Genomic DNA, 17862 nt, shown 5'->3' with positions numbered 1-17862 from the left:
TGTTTTAGGCTATTAGTAAGAAATGGAAAATATAAACATTCCATTTAATCAGAATATGAGAAAACCGAAAAGAAGGCTGAGTTGTTTTCCCAAAAGCCGCAGTGATATAAACCTGGGTTCATCTGGGACAACCAAGAGCAGGAAAGGGACATTTGTGCCAGCTGCAGGGGTCTGCCTGGCCTTAGACACTCGGACTCTGGAGGTGGTTGATTTGATGATCCTCCCCACTACAGCTGAGACACTCTGCCCTGTGGTGACTGCCCAGCCCAGGTTTTGATGAGAACCAAAGAACTGTAAAAGAAAATCAAGATCATTTAGATATGGATGTTTCTTAAAGAGAAAATATTGGCCATTTTCTTCAGCACCCAGTATTGATACTCTGCTTGTGCTCCTTTTACGGACCCCAGCAATTCTGTGGTTCAGAACCATCTAGGTTTTTTTCTTTGTATGCCCCTTGGTGCACTGTCTGGTATGTGCAGTCACTCACTAAGTGTTCTATTTATTAGTGTATATGTATGTGTGATATATGTGTCAGTGATGGGGGATGATGTGGGGGGATCTGTGTGCAGGTTCACATGCACATGCATGAGGAGGCCAGAAGTGAACCTCAGGAGCCTTACACATTATATTTTGAGACTTGTTCTCTCATTGGAATATGGGGCTCACCAGTTTGGCTAGTCTGCAAGGTGCCCAAGAGATCTACCTGTCTCTACCAACCCCTAGCACTGGGATTGCAGGCACATATCACCATGCCCAGATTTTTCCATAAGTTCTGGGGTGTCAGGGACAAGGACAGAATCTCTAGTTAGTGGAAAAATACAGACCCCCCGATAAGACAGGGAACTGGATCATCTTACAGTCAGGTTGCCTAGCAACAGGACATTGAGTCAGAGCCCTTGACCCTTTTACCCTGTAAACATCCTGTACAAACATCCTATTAGCTTGTCCCACCTTATGCAGATGACAGCTTCTTGCTCCCCCCACCCTGCAGGAACTATATAAAGCCTTCTGGAGAAAATAAAGTTGCACCTTGATCAGAATCTAGACTTGGTGTATTTTCCTGTCCCTACATTCCCTCCTTAGGGTGGTCGAGTACCTGTTGAAGCTTTGCAGGCCGGGGCACTGGAGATCAAATTTGAATAACGTGCGTGTTTGTTCATCAAGTATTCTTGCCAGCTGAGGTGCCTCTCCAGCCCCAGTTAACTTATATCTCCTTATTCTAGGAACCTCAAGAAAAGGGAAGTCCTTTCCCCAACCCAGCTTCTCTCTTTCTCCAAGCTGCCAGAGTCCACCAGTGGGGCTGTTTCCCGAGCAGCAGAGATCATGGAAACATCAATACAAGCCTTGAAACGTGACCAATCACAGTTCTTCACAGGTAAGTGGCCACATGCCTCTGCCTCTGCTTAAACCCACACACGATTTCTTATTTATGTTATTCTGAGAAATGCAGTTCCTCTGGTATTTGAATTCTATTTAGAGAAACATGCCTTTTGTGGTCTAAAATGAATTGGGAATTTTCCTGTAGCCTTCCCACCTAGTGAAACATGGGGAACACATTCACTCGTAGGAGCTCTCTGAGGAAACATTCATTCCATTTGTGTCTTGTCACAGCAAGCAGGGGGCTGGACAGGAGCTCCACCTTCCCAGTTTGTAGCCAGGGCCTTCTGACTTAGTTACTCAAGGAACATGACAGCGGGATGGGCTTTCCAAAAACGAGGTGAGTCTGCAGGCTCTGGCCGCTCACATGGTGGCCGCAGTAGAGCACAGTGGAAGCATGAACCACCTCAGATCAAAACCTCTGTGGACCTGAAGCAAATGTGGGCACAGCCCAGAGATGCATCATTACTTCTATGAAGCCACACTTGGAAAATCAGCTTTCTTTTAACAAGCTCAGTGACATTTATTTTGGATGCAGTGTCGTGAGCTACTTGATCTCTGCTATATGTTAATTTGGTGCTGCTTTGCCTGATACGATGAACTCCTTTTAAACCAGGATCAACCACAATTCTCAGATCCTATACTGAATAGTTACGTTTAATTGATTTTTATAGCAACCAAAAAGTCATTCCTAAAAGGGTTTTGTTTCAGACTGCATAGTTGAAAGGCCTCTCTAAGGACATTGGTCCCTACCCAGCAGTGACATCAGCTCAGACAGTGGTAGAAGTGATGTGGGGTGACCCGGCCCAAGGATGGGAGCCTGCTGACTCCTGCTTTCATTTTGCAAGGCTCCCAGCCCAGGCCAGAGTAAGAGCACATTGGGAAGACAGACCATATGTGAAATTGAAGAATTCTACCCTAAATGGTATTTTTAAATTAAGTTATAGACTCAGCCACTCCAGAACATTTAAGATATAAAAAGGAAGGCGAACCAATCCAAATAGACTCCCTGACACAAACACACAATGAAGTGTGATCGAAATTAGTCTTAATAATAAAAACCCTAGTCAGATATTGAGGATGAAAGCTGAAAGACCAGAGAAGCAGAGCAGCAGCCAATAGAAAGTTCTTACCTCTACTAATCAAATCCTCAGATCCTGTTTCCACCTCCCTAGTACTGGGATTAAAGGCATAAGCCACCACTGCCCAGCTCAGTTTCTCTTTAGACTAGTTAAGTCTCGTGTAGCCCAGGGTGGCCTTGAACTCTTGATCTTCCTGCTTCCTCCTCCCTAGTGCTGGGAGTAAAGGTGTGTGCCATCACTGCCTGGCCTCTGTGGTTAATTAGTGGCTGGTTCTGCCCTCTGATCTTCAGGCAAGCTTTATTTGTCAGAACACAAAGAAAATATCACACACCACCATAAACAAACAGTAAATGCACTGGGTAGAGGGACCAGGTGTTTCTGAATGTAGGGTTGTTGACTAACAAAAGTTTGAACCTGTGAGTATTTTAACAAAATTGCATTTGCTATGGTCTGTAAAATAGGGGACACATGGCCCTCACACAGCTGAAAGCAAATTCTGCTCAGTTTACTCCCTGTTCCCCGAGGCTTGGTATGGAATACTCAATGTTGAGATGCTTGCTCTGCTTCTCTTCTATTTGAAAACAGAGTGCATTACTGTTGGATTTATTTTCTAGTGCAGTGGTTCTCAACCTTCCTGATGCTGAAACCCTTTAAAACAGTTCCTTGTTTTATACTTACAGTGTAAATATTTGATATGTGACCCCCCTGTGAAAGGGATCATGACCCACAGGCTGAGAACCACTGTTCTAATGAGTATCTCAATTTCATTAGTATATAGCCACCCAAGTTTTGTAGGGTTATCTTCAAGCCTCCTCACCTTGATTTGTTGAATAACATAAACAGTGACAGAATTGGTAAGAAAAACAGTAAACATAAACCAAAGAGATTGCATCTGAAGGCTCTAATCTAGAGAAGTTTATGAGAAAATAATCAATAGCAGAAAAAAAATAAAGGCTTTTATAGAGGGAAGGAATGAACACTATTAGCAAGCTAAACCAAGGCAGATTTCTACAGGAGGAGAGACATCCTGTCTTAGTATTCTCCTGAAGCAGTGGATAATTGTGAAATGGGAATGTTTTTGTTGTACAGATATAATGAGTTGGCCCCAGTGATGTATGCTATGAATGGGTGACAACTCTAAGTAGTAGCCTACTGGCTTGTCTTGGAGCCACATGGCGCTCAGGTTGTTTTTCTGAGTCATCACAAAGCACAAAAGTAGACAAAACCCCCATACTTCTAACAATGAAGATGCTCGAGGGGATTAAATGAAAGAGTATATGACTGAGAAGGAGATGGCAGTTTTCTCAGAATGGTGTCTGAGTCTACACAGGGAGTCCCGATGCAGATGTTGAGGCTATGGTTGATACAAGTTGGAAAGGTACTTTATCTGGTACTGATGTCACACACACTCTGGTCTGTCTTGTTATGCAGATGCCCTATCAGCAGACCTTCTAGGCACAATTGCCAACCTCTCAGGTTGCTTGCCGTTCATGCTGCCTCCAAGATGTCCTGATACATGCCTGGCAAATAAGTACCGACCCATCACAGGGGCTTGCAACAACAGGTACTGTGTGAAGACCCTCTACCAGTCATGGGCCTCTCATGGCTTGATCATGACTACATGCCATCATGCAGTAGGCTCTAGATCCATGAATTGTGACCATCCACTCCTCTCTCTGCTCCATTCTCCCACACGCTAGCTACTTGGCACTACAGATATGCTACCTGCACTACAGATATAGACAGCAGAGGTGAACTTTTTTGCTCTGTCTCACTCTTATCTTCTAAAACCATTGAATGGATTACCCTCACCTAATGTCTTAATCCGGATACTTAGACAGCATCCTTGACTTCTCCAATCTCCTACCTGTCTCTAGTGTATTACCAGGACTTTCTGCTTCCTCGCACCAACCTTGACTAATGTAAGAGTTTGGCCATCTGCCATAAGGCATCAGGTCCTGTGGCATGTAGCTCTTGCTTCCCTTCGTGTATGGGCCCAATGTTAAACACAAACCATCACAATGCCCCCCACCACCTCCTGATTCTTGACTTCACTTGGCTTCAGAGCAAGATCTCAGCTCAGTGTATGTTTCTGGGACATCCCACCTTGTCCAGCCAGCCACTTACTTGAATCAATATTTGGATTACTTTCTTCATGTTTATTGGTTTTAACCTTTTCCCTTACCCCCTCCCAATCCTGCACCTCTATACTATGGGGTCCATAATTCTGTCTTAATGATACATGGTGCTGCATGTTGTGGTTGAGTAGAGCTCCACACAAGCAGTGTGTGGTTTTAATATGGATAAGAGACGCTACCTGCAGGAAGCCCTTTGAGGGAGACACTACATACATTCTTTTTTTAAAAAAAAAAAAGTTTTATTTATTATGTATACATTGTTCTGCCTGCATGTTTGCCTGCAGGCCAGAAAATGGCACCAGATCTCATTATAGATGGCTGTGAGCCACCATGTGGTTGCTGGGAATTGAACTCAGAACCTCTGAAAGAACAGTCAGTGGTTTTAACCACTGAGCCATTTCTCCAGACACTACATACATTCTAATGAACCTTTTTGGTTGTTTCTGCTCAGCTGCCAGTAGATGTCAAGCCCTTTCTTGAGTTCTCCCAACCCTCAGTATGGACTGATGTTAGGTAGTTTCCACTGGTTATTATTCCACATGTTCTGGATGGTCTTGCTTCCCTGGCTTGAGTTTCTACATCCAAGGTATTAATGTGACCATACCCCACACCATTGTTTAACATTTCAGCTGGGCAGTTTCCTCTTATCAGGACAGCTGCCTCTGTAAGATTGTTTCTGCAGTCACCATGTAGTTTCATATCAAGTCACTCCTCTTGTCTTGACTTTGGCACACCTTCCCTGAGTCAGCAGGGTACTTCTTAGTTCCCAGATCACCACCTGCCCAGGCAGTAGCAGGATTTTTCCCTCTTGGGGCGTTCCCTCCAGATTCCCAGTGAATCTCAGCTTCAGGCACACTTTAGCCTCTGTCTCCAGAGACTGTGCTGATCTTATGTCTCTCTGCTGTATAGCCAGCCCCTGGTCACATTTTCACAGCCTATCTTTTTCCAGCCCAGAGTTCCATCGTGTTTGTAACTGAAGAGTCCCTCTGAAAATTACCCCTAGCCTTGGCCCAAACTTCATGTTCCTGCCCCTGGAGAATTCACCTGGTGCATCTATCTCTCATTTTTCAGCTGTTAGAATAAGCACTGCTGCTTGCTGTCCTATTTCTTTCAGTGGGTCATGTGGAGGTTGCCTTAGCTTTCTCTTCCTGTTGCTATGATAAAGTACCCTGACAAAAACAATTTAAGGGGGAAATGGTTTATTCTGACTTATAGTTCTGGGATACCTCATTATGGGGAAGTCAGTGTGTCATCTTGAAGCAGCTGCTCACATCATAACCACAGTCATGAAAGAAAACACTGAATGTTTGCTACTTAGCTGGATCCAAGTAGTCCAGGATCCCCTGCCTACGGATCACACACAATTAAGATGGGTCTTCCCACATCAATATGATCTTCTACGGGCATGCTCAGAGGCTTGTCTACCAGATGATGCTAAGTTCTGTCAGGTTGATGATTAACGCTAACCATCAAAAGGGGCTTCTAACCCATCATCTTACCTGTAAGTCCCTCATTTGGTAAATTATGTGGTATTTGTAGTAGGGACTGAGGAGAGCTTCGTGTGTGTCTACATAGATAATATTCGATGTATTTCAAACATTAATGTTTACATGCTGAATTCCAATAGAGCCTGATCATGAACCAAGGAGCCTCATATATGTGAGAACTTATTGCTGGATCCTAGTAATTAGAGGAAGGAGGGTACACAATTGATCACAGAGGTCTTACCCTCTGTTTACTTTTAGAAAAACAGACAGAATCCAACAGAAACAAATACCTCAGTCACATGCAAGTAGCCAGTGTGGATCTTACCACAAAGAAGAGCCACTTGGACACTGGCTTTTTCCACTCAAGGAGCTAAGGTCAGGTGGCTGTGAGGAATGAGATGAAGCAGAACCCTCCCCCAGTTACCGTTACCCCCCTTTTTTGTAGGCAACCTAATTCTGATTGTCAGTAAGTTCTCACTGGTCTGATTGCTGCCCCCCCCCATAGAAAACTCCAAGTGTCTACCCCAGTGCTGAAGGGTCAACACCTTCCATGACAGAGATGCTTCATTTTAGTCACTGGGCTGCAGCAGCATTTCCCCTTCCCTGAAAACATAGCCCTTAAATACCACTTATCAGGGAGCTTATATCAGCTAGCTTAGAAACCTAGAACTGCCTAGTTAGAGAGTTCCTGAGTCTAAAGAAGATATCTAAATTCTCAACCCTGCAGTCCAATGGTTGCCTTTCAGAATTATTTCTCAGACCTGGGTGTGTTTTGCCCACCCATGTAGGCTTTTTCTTGCACCCTTACTGTCATTTTATTATTGAGCCTTTCCCTCTGCTAGTGTTTATTAGCAGGAAACTTCAGCTTTATTCGTCAAGCCCTGGGAAGTGGTAACTGTTCTTAACCCTCAGGATTCATAGAACCATGTCTGCTTCCTACCCCCAATTCCATACTGCTCAGAACCTGCCAGTGGGAAATGTGGATTTTTTTTTCATCTTTTAAAAACAGTCTCCAAGTGAGTATTTAGAAAAAGGAAAGCAAGCTACCTAAAATCCAGCCAAATGGAGAAGCCTCTGATATAGTAAAGATGCTGAGCAGCCATGGTGAAACACACCCTGTTCATATATGCTGGGTGCTGCAGAGGGATGGATCCCAAGCATGATATAGTTCAGAACCATGCCTCTGCCCTCAAGACTTAAACATACAGTCCGATGAAACAGATACCGTGTTACAAGTATTGTGTTAAACAAGTGCCTCCCAGAACATAGAGAAGGGATTAAAAACTCCCAAAGAGTTGAAGGGAGGTCAGCCTTTCTAGCAGAAATAGATTACACAACAACCCATGTTCGTGAGAGCTTGCAGCTGTTTGGTTGACTTTCTTTGCTTTGATAATCCATGATTCCCTGACTAGGGAATGGTAGTTCCTTCTGAGAGGTCCTAGGAGTAGAGATGTCTACCTACCTTGGGAAGCAGACTTCTACTTAAGCTTAATTAGGAAGAAGGGACATGTGGATCTCTAAGGGAAGGGAAGAAATAGCAGGAGTGGGGCCCAGAGCCCTCCCCTGCAGGATGCAGATACATACAGCACTTCTTAGAGCACAGCCTGAGATCCAAAGCTTAGCCCTTGAGGAAGCAATATGACCCATTCAACAAGGATGGTAATAGATGAGGACTGGGCAGGGCAGAGCATGAATCCCATCCCTGTAATATCATGCCCAAGGCTTGGTCTCTGGAAAAGAATATGGATGAGACTGTACCCCTCTCCACCAGCCATGCATGTCCTCTGGATCCCAGTGATAATTACTATGACTGTCACCATGAAGTGACTCTTCAGCATCTGACCTCCTTGTTCTTGGCCCCAGGCATGAGCCTCGAAATGCCCCAGTGTAACTCAGCATGCTTTCCCAAGGAGAGCTGTCCTGGAGATTTCCTGCAGTAAGTGGCTGACTTGACTGACTTCAGGGTACTACAGCTTCTGGAAAGCATGTGATGAGCCCTGATGACCTGGCCCCTCATGGTCTTATCACTCTCACCAGAGTTGACTTTGAGGGACTCTAACCTTTGCCTAGTAGACAGGCTTGCCAACTGTACCTCCTACTCAAAGACAGACACATGCCATGGTCTGCAGAACCCTAAACTAAGGGCCAGCATGTCAGCTTCCCTATAGTACTGATCTGTACTCACTCCTCTTCATGGGGGACATTTTCTGTTCAATACAATCCAGACACTCAGAAATCATTCTTAGGATAAATGACAAACTCAGAAAAGAAAATTTGATGGATGTGTCTGTTACCAGAAGAACTCCCAATTCCATCTGCACATAGAATGTAATTTGTTTTACAACTTTCTATAGTCATTCCCTAATAGTTAAATTAAACTTTGAGTTTGCCTTCCAAACACATTGTGAAATAACCTAACTCCTGATAACTGACAGCTTCAATTAGGACCATTCCAGAAGGACTAACAAGCAACAGGTGGGATGTTCTAGGGAGGTCTAATAACTTCTGTGTGTCTAAATGCACAGTGAGACCTTTCCCTAGATGTGTATCTGTGGGCACACATTCACAGGCACCTTTAATCCCTACTTTTTTCCTTGGTGTTTTAACATAAACTTATGTAATTGTGGAGCTTTCCTGGAAGGAATTAACACAATCAACCCCCTTGGGGAAAGTCTATGCATTGATAGTTAAGCTGCTTTAGACAACAGTTGTTACAAACACGAGCCTTTGCAGAATCTAAATCACACTTTAGAATTCAAAGAGGTTATCACTTAATGTGGAACTAGATATTAGAAATCAATACAACTCTTCTTGGTAAGGTGGGAGATGCTGGTGTCCTGTAGGACTCTCAAACCATTACATAGGTACCAGTGGCTCCAGAAGATCGATTTCCAAAACTCTTGAAGGTCACATTCATACCAGCTACAGAAAAGCACATCCCTCAATCTCAGAGACCCCCATGTGCTTCATTGACCACAGCAATGACAAGCCCACCTCTAGGATGGTTTAATTGTCTCCAGTAGAGCAACTCTTGCCAGAGATTCCCCCTAATCAGGATCAGAGCTTCCTCACTCCTCCAGACCAGCTTTCGAAGTGTAGTGAAGCCCTTGGACCACCCTAGGACTGCATGGCTGCTAAGGTGTGATGAGCTACTCTCTGTGTGCCTGCCCCATTCAAAGCAGCTACCATTCTTCTATCATGTAATTCCACCTTACTGCTGAGAAAGCAACATGCGTGTAGAAGTGAAGAGAGAAGCTAATCTCATATTTGACCCAGGGCTATTCTGCTACTTTCCGCTATGTGCTGGGGCTGGGTAGATGGTCAGAAAAACAAACCCAATGGCATAGTAGCTTCATACACCCTATTGAGCTGGAGGCATAGGTCTTCTTCCTGGTTAGAATGGGGAACACTGAGAAGACTGCAGTGCCTGATGCCTGTGCCTAAGTCCTGGTCACTGGAGCTATGAAGGAAATAAGGCACCACTCTCCTGAAAAGCACTTTCAGAAATGTTTCTGCTCATTGCTGCTGTCAGCATATTTGCATGGCCATCATTCATGCAAGCCTAATAAAGATAAATGCAGGGTGATACATTGAACTCACTGGGAATGGAGGCTCTTTCAGCCCCTACTGACAGGTGTCTCTGTGTGGTCCCCACATCCCAAGGGCTCCAGATCAGCAAGAGGCACTCAGCACTGTCCTCCTGGGGTCTTATGAAACAGCTGGTCCCAACTGACACACTGTGTGTCCGCAGCAACAACCCAGTGTTCTTGAGCACCGAAGACCTCCTCGTGAGCTGCTGAAATAGAAAAGCCAACCAGGAAAGAAATCACAGTGAGGCTGTGTGAACATTATGTTAGTATTGACTGGGTGAAATGGGGCCACCCTGAGAGCTGTGCTTTATGGAGGGAGCTCCAGTAAGGAACAGCTGACTGTAACAAATCTGTGTGAAGGGCTGGCTGCCTTCATGTTTCTAATTAAAAGCATTACTCCAACACCTACCTTTGCAAATCGAGCCAGCTGGTGGGCTAGTTGTCAATAAAGTATTAATAATAGAATTGTTTCCCACTTACTGTCTCTCCAGACATCCAAGTCATCAAGCCTCCCTGGAGCATCATGGCATGTTGCTAACTAGTCCTTCTGGAATGATGTAGGTAAAGCAGCAGACAGGCAAACGATGAAGCCTTTCCCCTCTGTGGTCATTTCAAGCAGTTCTTTGTAATTCATAACTGCTACCCCTCCTCTGCAGAGCATCTCAGTCAGTCACACAAAGGAAGGGTTACAATGTCTATCCACAACAGTGTAGATAAGGAAATCAGTATTGGAACACTCCAAAAGATTTTTAAAAATCACTTGCCTGGGCTAAGAGGGGTGTCTCTACTTGTAAGGTGCTTGCCACACAGGGCAAGGACTGAAGTTGAATCCCCAGAGTCTGTGTAAACGCCAGATGAATGTGGCACCTCATCTATAACCCCAAGCTCAAGGGGGCAGAGACAAGGGAATCTATCTCTAAAGTAAACTGGCAAACGATAGTTTGCCAGACTACCCAAAATAGTTGAGCATTGGTTCAACAAGAAAACCTGCTCAACATATAAGATGGAGAGGAATAGAAATGAATCCTTAACATAAACCACTGTTCACACATGCAACTGCACACATATGTGCATCCACACACGTGAACACACATGCAAAAAAAAATCGCCTCACTACAATTCTGTATTCTAAGGGCATATATATCCAGATAACAATTTTCCTTCTCCCCCATTTATTGAAAATAGGTTCTTTTCTCATATAATAAATCCTGATTACAGTTTCCCCTTCCTCTATTCCTCCAAGTTCCTCCCACCTCCCCTCCCATCTGGATCCACTTCCTTTCTGTCTGTCTCATTAGAAAAGAACAGGCTTCTGAGAAATAACAAAATAAGATTAAAAAAAAACTATCACATCAAAGTTGGACAAACTAAACCAACAACAAAAAAAGGCATAAGAATCCAGAGACCCACATGTTCATAAAATACTAAAGCTAAGTTCCATAAATACTAAAAGCTGCGCGCACGCGCACACACACACACACACACACACACACACACACACACACACACACACACACACACACACACACACGACCTGGTACAGACCTATGCAGGCAGGCCCTGCACTTGATGCTTTAGTCTCAGAGTTTATTTGAGCTTTGCTCAGTTGATTAGAGGGCCCTGTTCTCCTGGTAACCTCCATCCCTTATGGCTCTTATATTTTCTCTCTCCTCTTCTGTGGGGTTCCCTAAGCTCTGAGAGGAGGGATTTGGTGGATACATCCTATTTAGAGGTGAGTGTTCCAAGATCTCTTTCTCTCTGCATAGTATCTGGCCGTGGGTCTCTGTATTTGTTCCTGTCTGCTTCAGGAGGAAATTCCTCTGATGATGACTCAATAGGGAATTGATCCATACAGCAGTGTATCACTAGGAGTCATTTGTAACTACTTAAAACAAACAGTAGTATTTGGTTTTACTCTAAAGCTGTGGGATATCTAGTCTCTGGTTCTTGGTCACCCAAGCAGTGTCAGGTATGGGTTCCATCTCTTGGAGTGGGCCTCAAGTCAAATAAGACATTGGTTGGTTAGTCCCACAGGCTTTGTGCCACCAGTGCCCTAGCATTTTTTGAAGGCAGAACAGGTTGTGGATCAAAGGGTTTGTGTCTGGGTTGTTGTTTACTTTTCTCTTTTGATAGCCCACACAGTACCTTTCCATAGGAAAAACCCAAGAACTTTTGTGTGAAGGTTCTATATAGACACCAGCTTGATCTCTCCATGTTCAATGAGTTGTGTGTTGTCTTCAGCAATGGGGTCTTGTCAGTTTGTGGAGATGAACATATTGTCTTGGCAACAACCTGGGTGTTTGGGGATTTGCATGGAACTCCTTTGGCAAACAACTTAATTAGATGTAACCAAGCCACCATACTAGAAGCTTTGTTTGAAGATAAGAGATGGCCAGTGGGATTCCATCCCCCTCATCATTTGGAGACTTCCTTAGGATTGCCTTCACAGATTTTAGGAAGTTTTCATTGCACTAGGTTTCCATACCACTCCTTAAATGCCTCTTAATTCTAGCTGTCTCTATCCACATTTCTTCCCTCAACCCAATTGCCCCTCTCCCTGCCCACCTGATTTTCCTGTTTTCATCCTCCCAACACCCATTCCATCCACAAAATTGTATTCATTTCCCCTCCCAGGAAGATACATGTATACATGTGTCCCCCTAGTCCCTTTCTCTATACTTAACCACTGTGGGTCTACAGATTGTAGCTTGTTTATCATTTATTTAATGGCTAATATCCACTTATAAATGAATAGATGTTGTAATTCTCTTTCTGAGTCTGGATTATCTCACTCAAGATGACTTTTTTTCTAGTTCCATCCATTCGCCTGCACATTTCATGATGTCATTTTTAACAGTAGAATAATACTCCATTGTGTAAATATACCACATTTTCTTTATCCATTCTTCTGTTCGTGGACATTTAGCTATTTAACAATTTCTGGCTATTATGAATAGAGCAGCAATGAACAGGACTGAATAAGTGTCCTTGTGGTAGGATAAAGTGTTATCTAAAGTTGGGTATATGTCCAAGAGTGGCATAGCTGGATCTTGAAGTAGATAGATTCACATCTTTCTGAAGAACTGCCATTCTGATTTCCACAGTGGCTATACAAGTGTGCACTCCCACCAGCAATGGATGAGTGTTCCCCTTGCTCCACATCCTTGCCAGGATAAGCTGTTACTTATGTTATTGACTTGAGCTAATCTGACAGGTGTAAGGTAGAATCTCAAAGTAGTTTTGATTTGCATCTCCCTGATGGCTAAGGATATTGAATCTTTCTTCAAGTTTTTCTCAGTATTTTGAGTTTCCTCTATTGAGAATTCTCTGTATAGATCTGATATTTTTACTTGGATTATTTGGGATTTTCTTATATCATTTTCTTTATATATTTTGGATATTAGTTCTCCATTGGATGTGAAGTTAGTAAAAATCCTTTCCTATTCTGTAGGCTTATGCTTTGTCTAAATGATGGTGTCCTTTGTTTTACAGAAGTTTTTCAGTTTCATGAGTTCCCATTTATTGTTTATCTTAGTGCCAGGGCTGTAGGTATTCGGTTCAGAAAATCTTCCCCTCTGTCAATGAGTTCAAGGCCATCCTCTAATTCTCTTCTATCAGGTTCAAGATATCTGGTTTACTTTGAGGACTTTAATCCATTTGGAGTTGAGTTTTGTGTAGGGTAGTAAGTATGGATCTATTTGCATTCTTCTACATGTAGACATCCAGTTTGACCAGCACCATTTATTGATGATGCTTTCTTCTTTCCAGAGTGTATTTCTGGCTACTTTTTTTTTTAAATGAGTATCTATAGGTGAGTGAATTTATAGGTCTTGAATTCTATTCCATTGGTCATTGTGTCTGTTTTTGTGCCAGTACCATGTTGTTTTTATTACTAAAGCTTTGTAGTACAACTTGAAATCTGGATTTTTTGAAGTGCAGCTTGAAATCTGGAATGGTGAGACCTCCAGCAATTCTTTTATTATTCAGGATTGTTTTAGCTATCCTGAGTATTTTGTGTCTCCATATGAAGCTGAAAATTATCCTTTCAAGATCTGTGGGAAAATGTGTTGGAATTTTGATGGGGATTACATTGAATCTGTAGATTGTTTTTGGTAGGATGGCCATTTTTACCATGTTAATCCTAACAATCCATGAGCATGGGAGATCTTTCCATCTTCTGATATCTTCTTCAATTTCTTTCTTCAAAGACTTGAAGTTTTATCATACAAGTCATTCTATCATCTTTGAAAGTCTGGTTGAATTCTGCACTAAAACCATAGACTTCTTTTTGTTAGGAGAATTTTAATGACTGCTTTCATTTCACTAGGGCTTATAAGTCTGCTTAAATCACTTATCTGATCTTGATTTAACTTGGGCAAGTGGTACTTGACAAGACAATTATTAATTTCTTTTAGATTTTCCAATTTGATGGGCTGCATGTTGTTATGTCTTCCTTTTCATTTCTGATTTTGTTAATTTAGATATACTCTCTGCCTTTTTGTAGCACAAATCTTAAAGGGTCTTATTAATAAAAAACAAACCCAGAGCCAGGTATTGGGGTGAACGCTGAAAGATCAGAGAAACAGAACCAGCCACAGCTAACCTCACCTCACCAATCTCATTTCCTCAAACTGGAAGCCTCTGTGTCCTCGTCTGAAAGGATCTAACAACCTAAAAGCTTAACTGACCCTAGTTCCTGGTCCCCACACCTTATATACCTTTCTGCTTCCTGCCATCACGTCCTGGGGTTAAAGGCATGTGTCACCATGCCTGGCTGTTTCCAGTGTGGCTTTGAACTCACAGAAATCCAGATCTGCCTCCAGAATGCTAGTATTAAAGTGTGTGTGTGTGCGCCACCGTTTTCTGGCCTCTATGTCTATCTAGTGGCTGTTCTGTCTTTTGACCTCAGATAAGTTTATTAGGATACACAATATATTGGGGGACGCAATAAATCACCACACCTTTTAGTTAATTTGGCTAAAGATTTGTCAATCTTACTGATTTTCTCAAAGGACCAACTCTTTGTTTCATTGATGCTTTGTATTGTTCTTTCTTTCTATTTTATTGATTTCAGCCCCAAGTTTGATTATTTCATGTGATCTATTCTTTCTGGGAGTGCTTGCTTCTTTTTGTTCTAGAGCTTTCAGGAGTGTTGTTAAGTTGCTAATATGAGATATCTCCAGTTTTGTTATGTGGCATTTAGTGCTATGAACTTGCCTCTAAGAACCGCTTTCAGTGTGTACCATAGTCTTCATATGTTGTACGTTCATTTTCATTCAATTCTAGAAAGTCTTTAATTTCTTTCTTAATTTCTGTCATAACCCATTTTCCATTCAGTATATAATTGTTTGGTTTCTATGAGTTTGTAAGTTCTCTGTTCTTTCTGTTGCTGTTGATAGCCAGCTTTAATCTGTGCTGGTCTGACAGGATGCAGGGAGTTATTTCAGTTTTCTTCTATCTGTTGAGACTTTGTGTCTGAGTATGTGATCAATTTTGGAGAAAGTTCCATGAGGTGCAGAGAAGAGGGTATATTCTTTCATGTTTGGGTGAATGTTCTGTAAATATTGTTATGCCTATTTGGTTTATGATGTCTGTTAGCTCCAGCATTTCTCTGTTTAGTTTTTTGTCTGGACGACCTGTCTGTTGGCAAGATTAGGGTATTGAAATCTCCAATATCAGTATGTGAGGGTTGATATGTTATTTAAGCCGTAGTAGCGATTCTTTTACAAACTTGGGTACCCTTTTGTTTATGGTATATATGTTAAGAACTGAAATATCATTTTGGTGGATTTTTTTCCTTTGGTGATTATGTAGTCCTTACCTATCTCTTGTGATTAGTTTTGGTTTGAAGTCTAACTTGTTTAATTTGTTAGACATTAAAATGGCTATACCAGCTTGCTTTGTAAGTCCATTTGATTGGAATATCTTTTTCCAACTCTTTACTGTGAAGTAGTGCCTATCATTGACATTGAGGTGTATTTATTGGATTCTGCAGAGGGATGGATTCTGTTTTCATATCCATTCTGTTAGTCTGGGTCTACTGGAGAATTGAATTCATGATATTGAGAGCCATCAATGATCATTGATTTTTGAATCCTGGTGTTTTGGTTTTGGTGGTGGTGGTGCTGCTACTGTGTGTTTCCCTTCTTTTGATTTTCCAGGTCTGAGATGATTTATTTCCTGTGTTTTCACCTCCTTAGATTCGAGTTCTCCTTCTAGCACCTTCAGCTGGGCTGAATCTATAGACATTGCTTAAATTTGTCTTATTTTCTCCATCTATGGTGATTTAAAGTTTTGCTGGGTATGGCATCTGTGGTCTCGTAGAGTCTACAGCACATTTACCCAGGCTTTTCTGGCTTTTTGAGTCTCCATTGAGAAATCAGATGTAATTCTAATAGATCTGCTTTTATATGTTACTTGGTCTTTTCCAATGCAGTTTTAATACTCTTTCTTTGTTCTTTATGTTTTGTGTTTTGATCATTATGTGCCAAGGGGACTTCCTTTTCTGGTCCAATCTGTTTGATGTTTAATATGCTTCTTATACTTTTATAGGCATGTACTTTAGGTTAGGGAAATTTTCTTCTATGTTTTTGTTGAAAATATTTTCTGGGCCTTTGATCTGGGTTTCTTCTTCCTCTATTCCTATTATTCTTAGATTTGGTCTTTTCATGATGTCCCAGATTTCCTGGATATCTTATGTCAGGAGTATTTTAGATTTAACCTTTTCTTTGACCAATTTATTTCTTCTATTGTATCTTCTGTGCCTAAGATTCTCTCTCCAATCTCTTGTAGTCTATTGGTGACGCTTTCCTATGTAGTTCCTGTTCAAATTCTTAATTTTTTTATTTCCAGAATTCTATTTCCTTTTTCATGTCTTGAACAGTTTCATCTATTTTCTTCCACTATTTTTCTGTGTTTTCCTGGATTTCTTTCGCGGGGGGGCGGGGGTGTATTCATTTCCTCTTTACGAATCTCTATCATCTTTATACAGGCTGTTTTAAGGTCTTTTTTTTTTTTCTTGTGCTTCAGTTATGTTGAAATTTTCAGGGTCTGCTTTGGTATGGTTCCTGGGCTCTAAGTAGAGACTATTGTCCTGGCTGTTGTTGGTTTTTAAACCCGGGTGTCTAGGCATCTGGGATTGGAATGATTTTCAGTCTAGGTGCTGACATCTGGTCTTGTCTTTGTTGCATGGGGGCTTTGTTCCTTGTTTTATGTTTCCTCTCTAGACTTCAGAAGAGTGTGATAGCTGTGTGCTGCCTAGTAAAAATTTTTCTGTGGATCTGATGGATGTGGCCACTGGGGGGTTTCAGGTAAAATATGTTTGGGTATTGGGAGCTGACATTTAGGAATGGGGATAGGCTAGGGATCTGAAAGGGTTCATAGGAGGGAGGAGAACAGAGTGTCCAGCCAGGATCTGCTTATTTTGCCTGCTTGGAATTCTGGCAGAGAGTGAAAAGGGGTCACCCCAAAAGGTCTGCTACAGAGCTGGGGATGAGATTAGAGAATTGGATCTGGAGAAATGGAAAGACAGGAGAAGATCCGCAGTCAGCATACCTGCTTCCCTGCCCTGCTCAGCTGGTGTGTTCCCAGGGAGTCCCTACTGGTATTGGAGGCTAGGATAATGGAATGAGTTTCGGAAAGGAATTAGAGGAGATCTTCCTGATCTGCAAAGGATGGGGTCAGAGAGGAAAAGGAGCCTGCAGCAGGTGTTCAGCTGCAGAGCTGGGGTGGGAGTGAGACTGGTGGAATGGATCTGCAGGAGCAGAAGGAGAGATGAGGTTCTTCAGTCAGCCTACCTGCTTCCCTGGCAGGAGTGCAAATAACAATTTTCAAAGTCAAAATCTCAGGCATTTTTATTTCAAATTCCCTTCTCTGTGACCTCACAGGGTGACAATAGTCACTCACCCACCTCTGACTCTGAAACTTTGCTCTTCTGCACTTCTCTAATCTATGTTCCCCTCCCCCAATGACTCAGACTGAGTTGCTGATCACAGTTCCCTCTTACAAAGCATGAGGTAGACACACAGTGACCACCTTTCCCCTCTTCAGTAAAGGGGGCTGGAGAACCTTGTACATGTGAACTTATAGTCACCAACAGAAGTTTATTATGAAAATTGAATCTGGGTTTCAAAATTCTTCCTCTGATATACAAGAAAACAAACATACACATGAGCTTTTGTCAAAATCA

General features: G+C 42.3%; 1 protein-coding gene across 1 annotated transcript in view; it reads left to right on the top strand.

Annotated features, from left to right (window-relative positions):
* Window positions 1–17862, top strand: part of Tpo (thyroid peroxidase) — a 65949-nt gene that overhangs the window by 17225 nt on the left and 30862 nt on the right. Inside the window, exons 4-5 of the mRNA XM_076558944.1 lie at window positions 1224–1375; window positions 3891–4023. Coding sequence (XP_076415059.1) covers window positions 1224–1375; window positions 3891–4023 — 285 coding nt within the window. The remainder of the gene's footprint in view (window positions 1–1223; window positions 1376–3890; window positions 4024–17862) is intronic.

The sequence above is a fragment of the Peromyscus maniculatus genome, chromosome 22 (assembly GCF_049852395.1).
Source record: "Peromyscus maniculatus bairdii isolate BWxNUB_F1_BW_parent chromosome 22, HU_Pman_BW_mat_3.1, whole genome shotgun sequence".
Lineage (NCBI taxonomy): Eukaryota > Metazoa > Chordata > Mammalia > Rodentia > Cricetidae > Peromyscus > Peromyscus maniculatus.
This window is presented reverse-complemented; position numbering and strand designations above follow the sequence as displayed.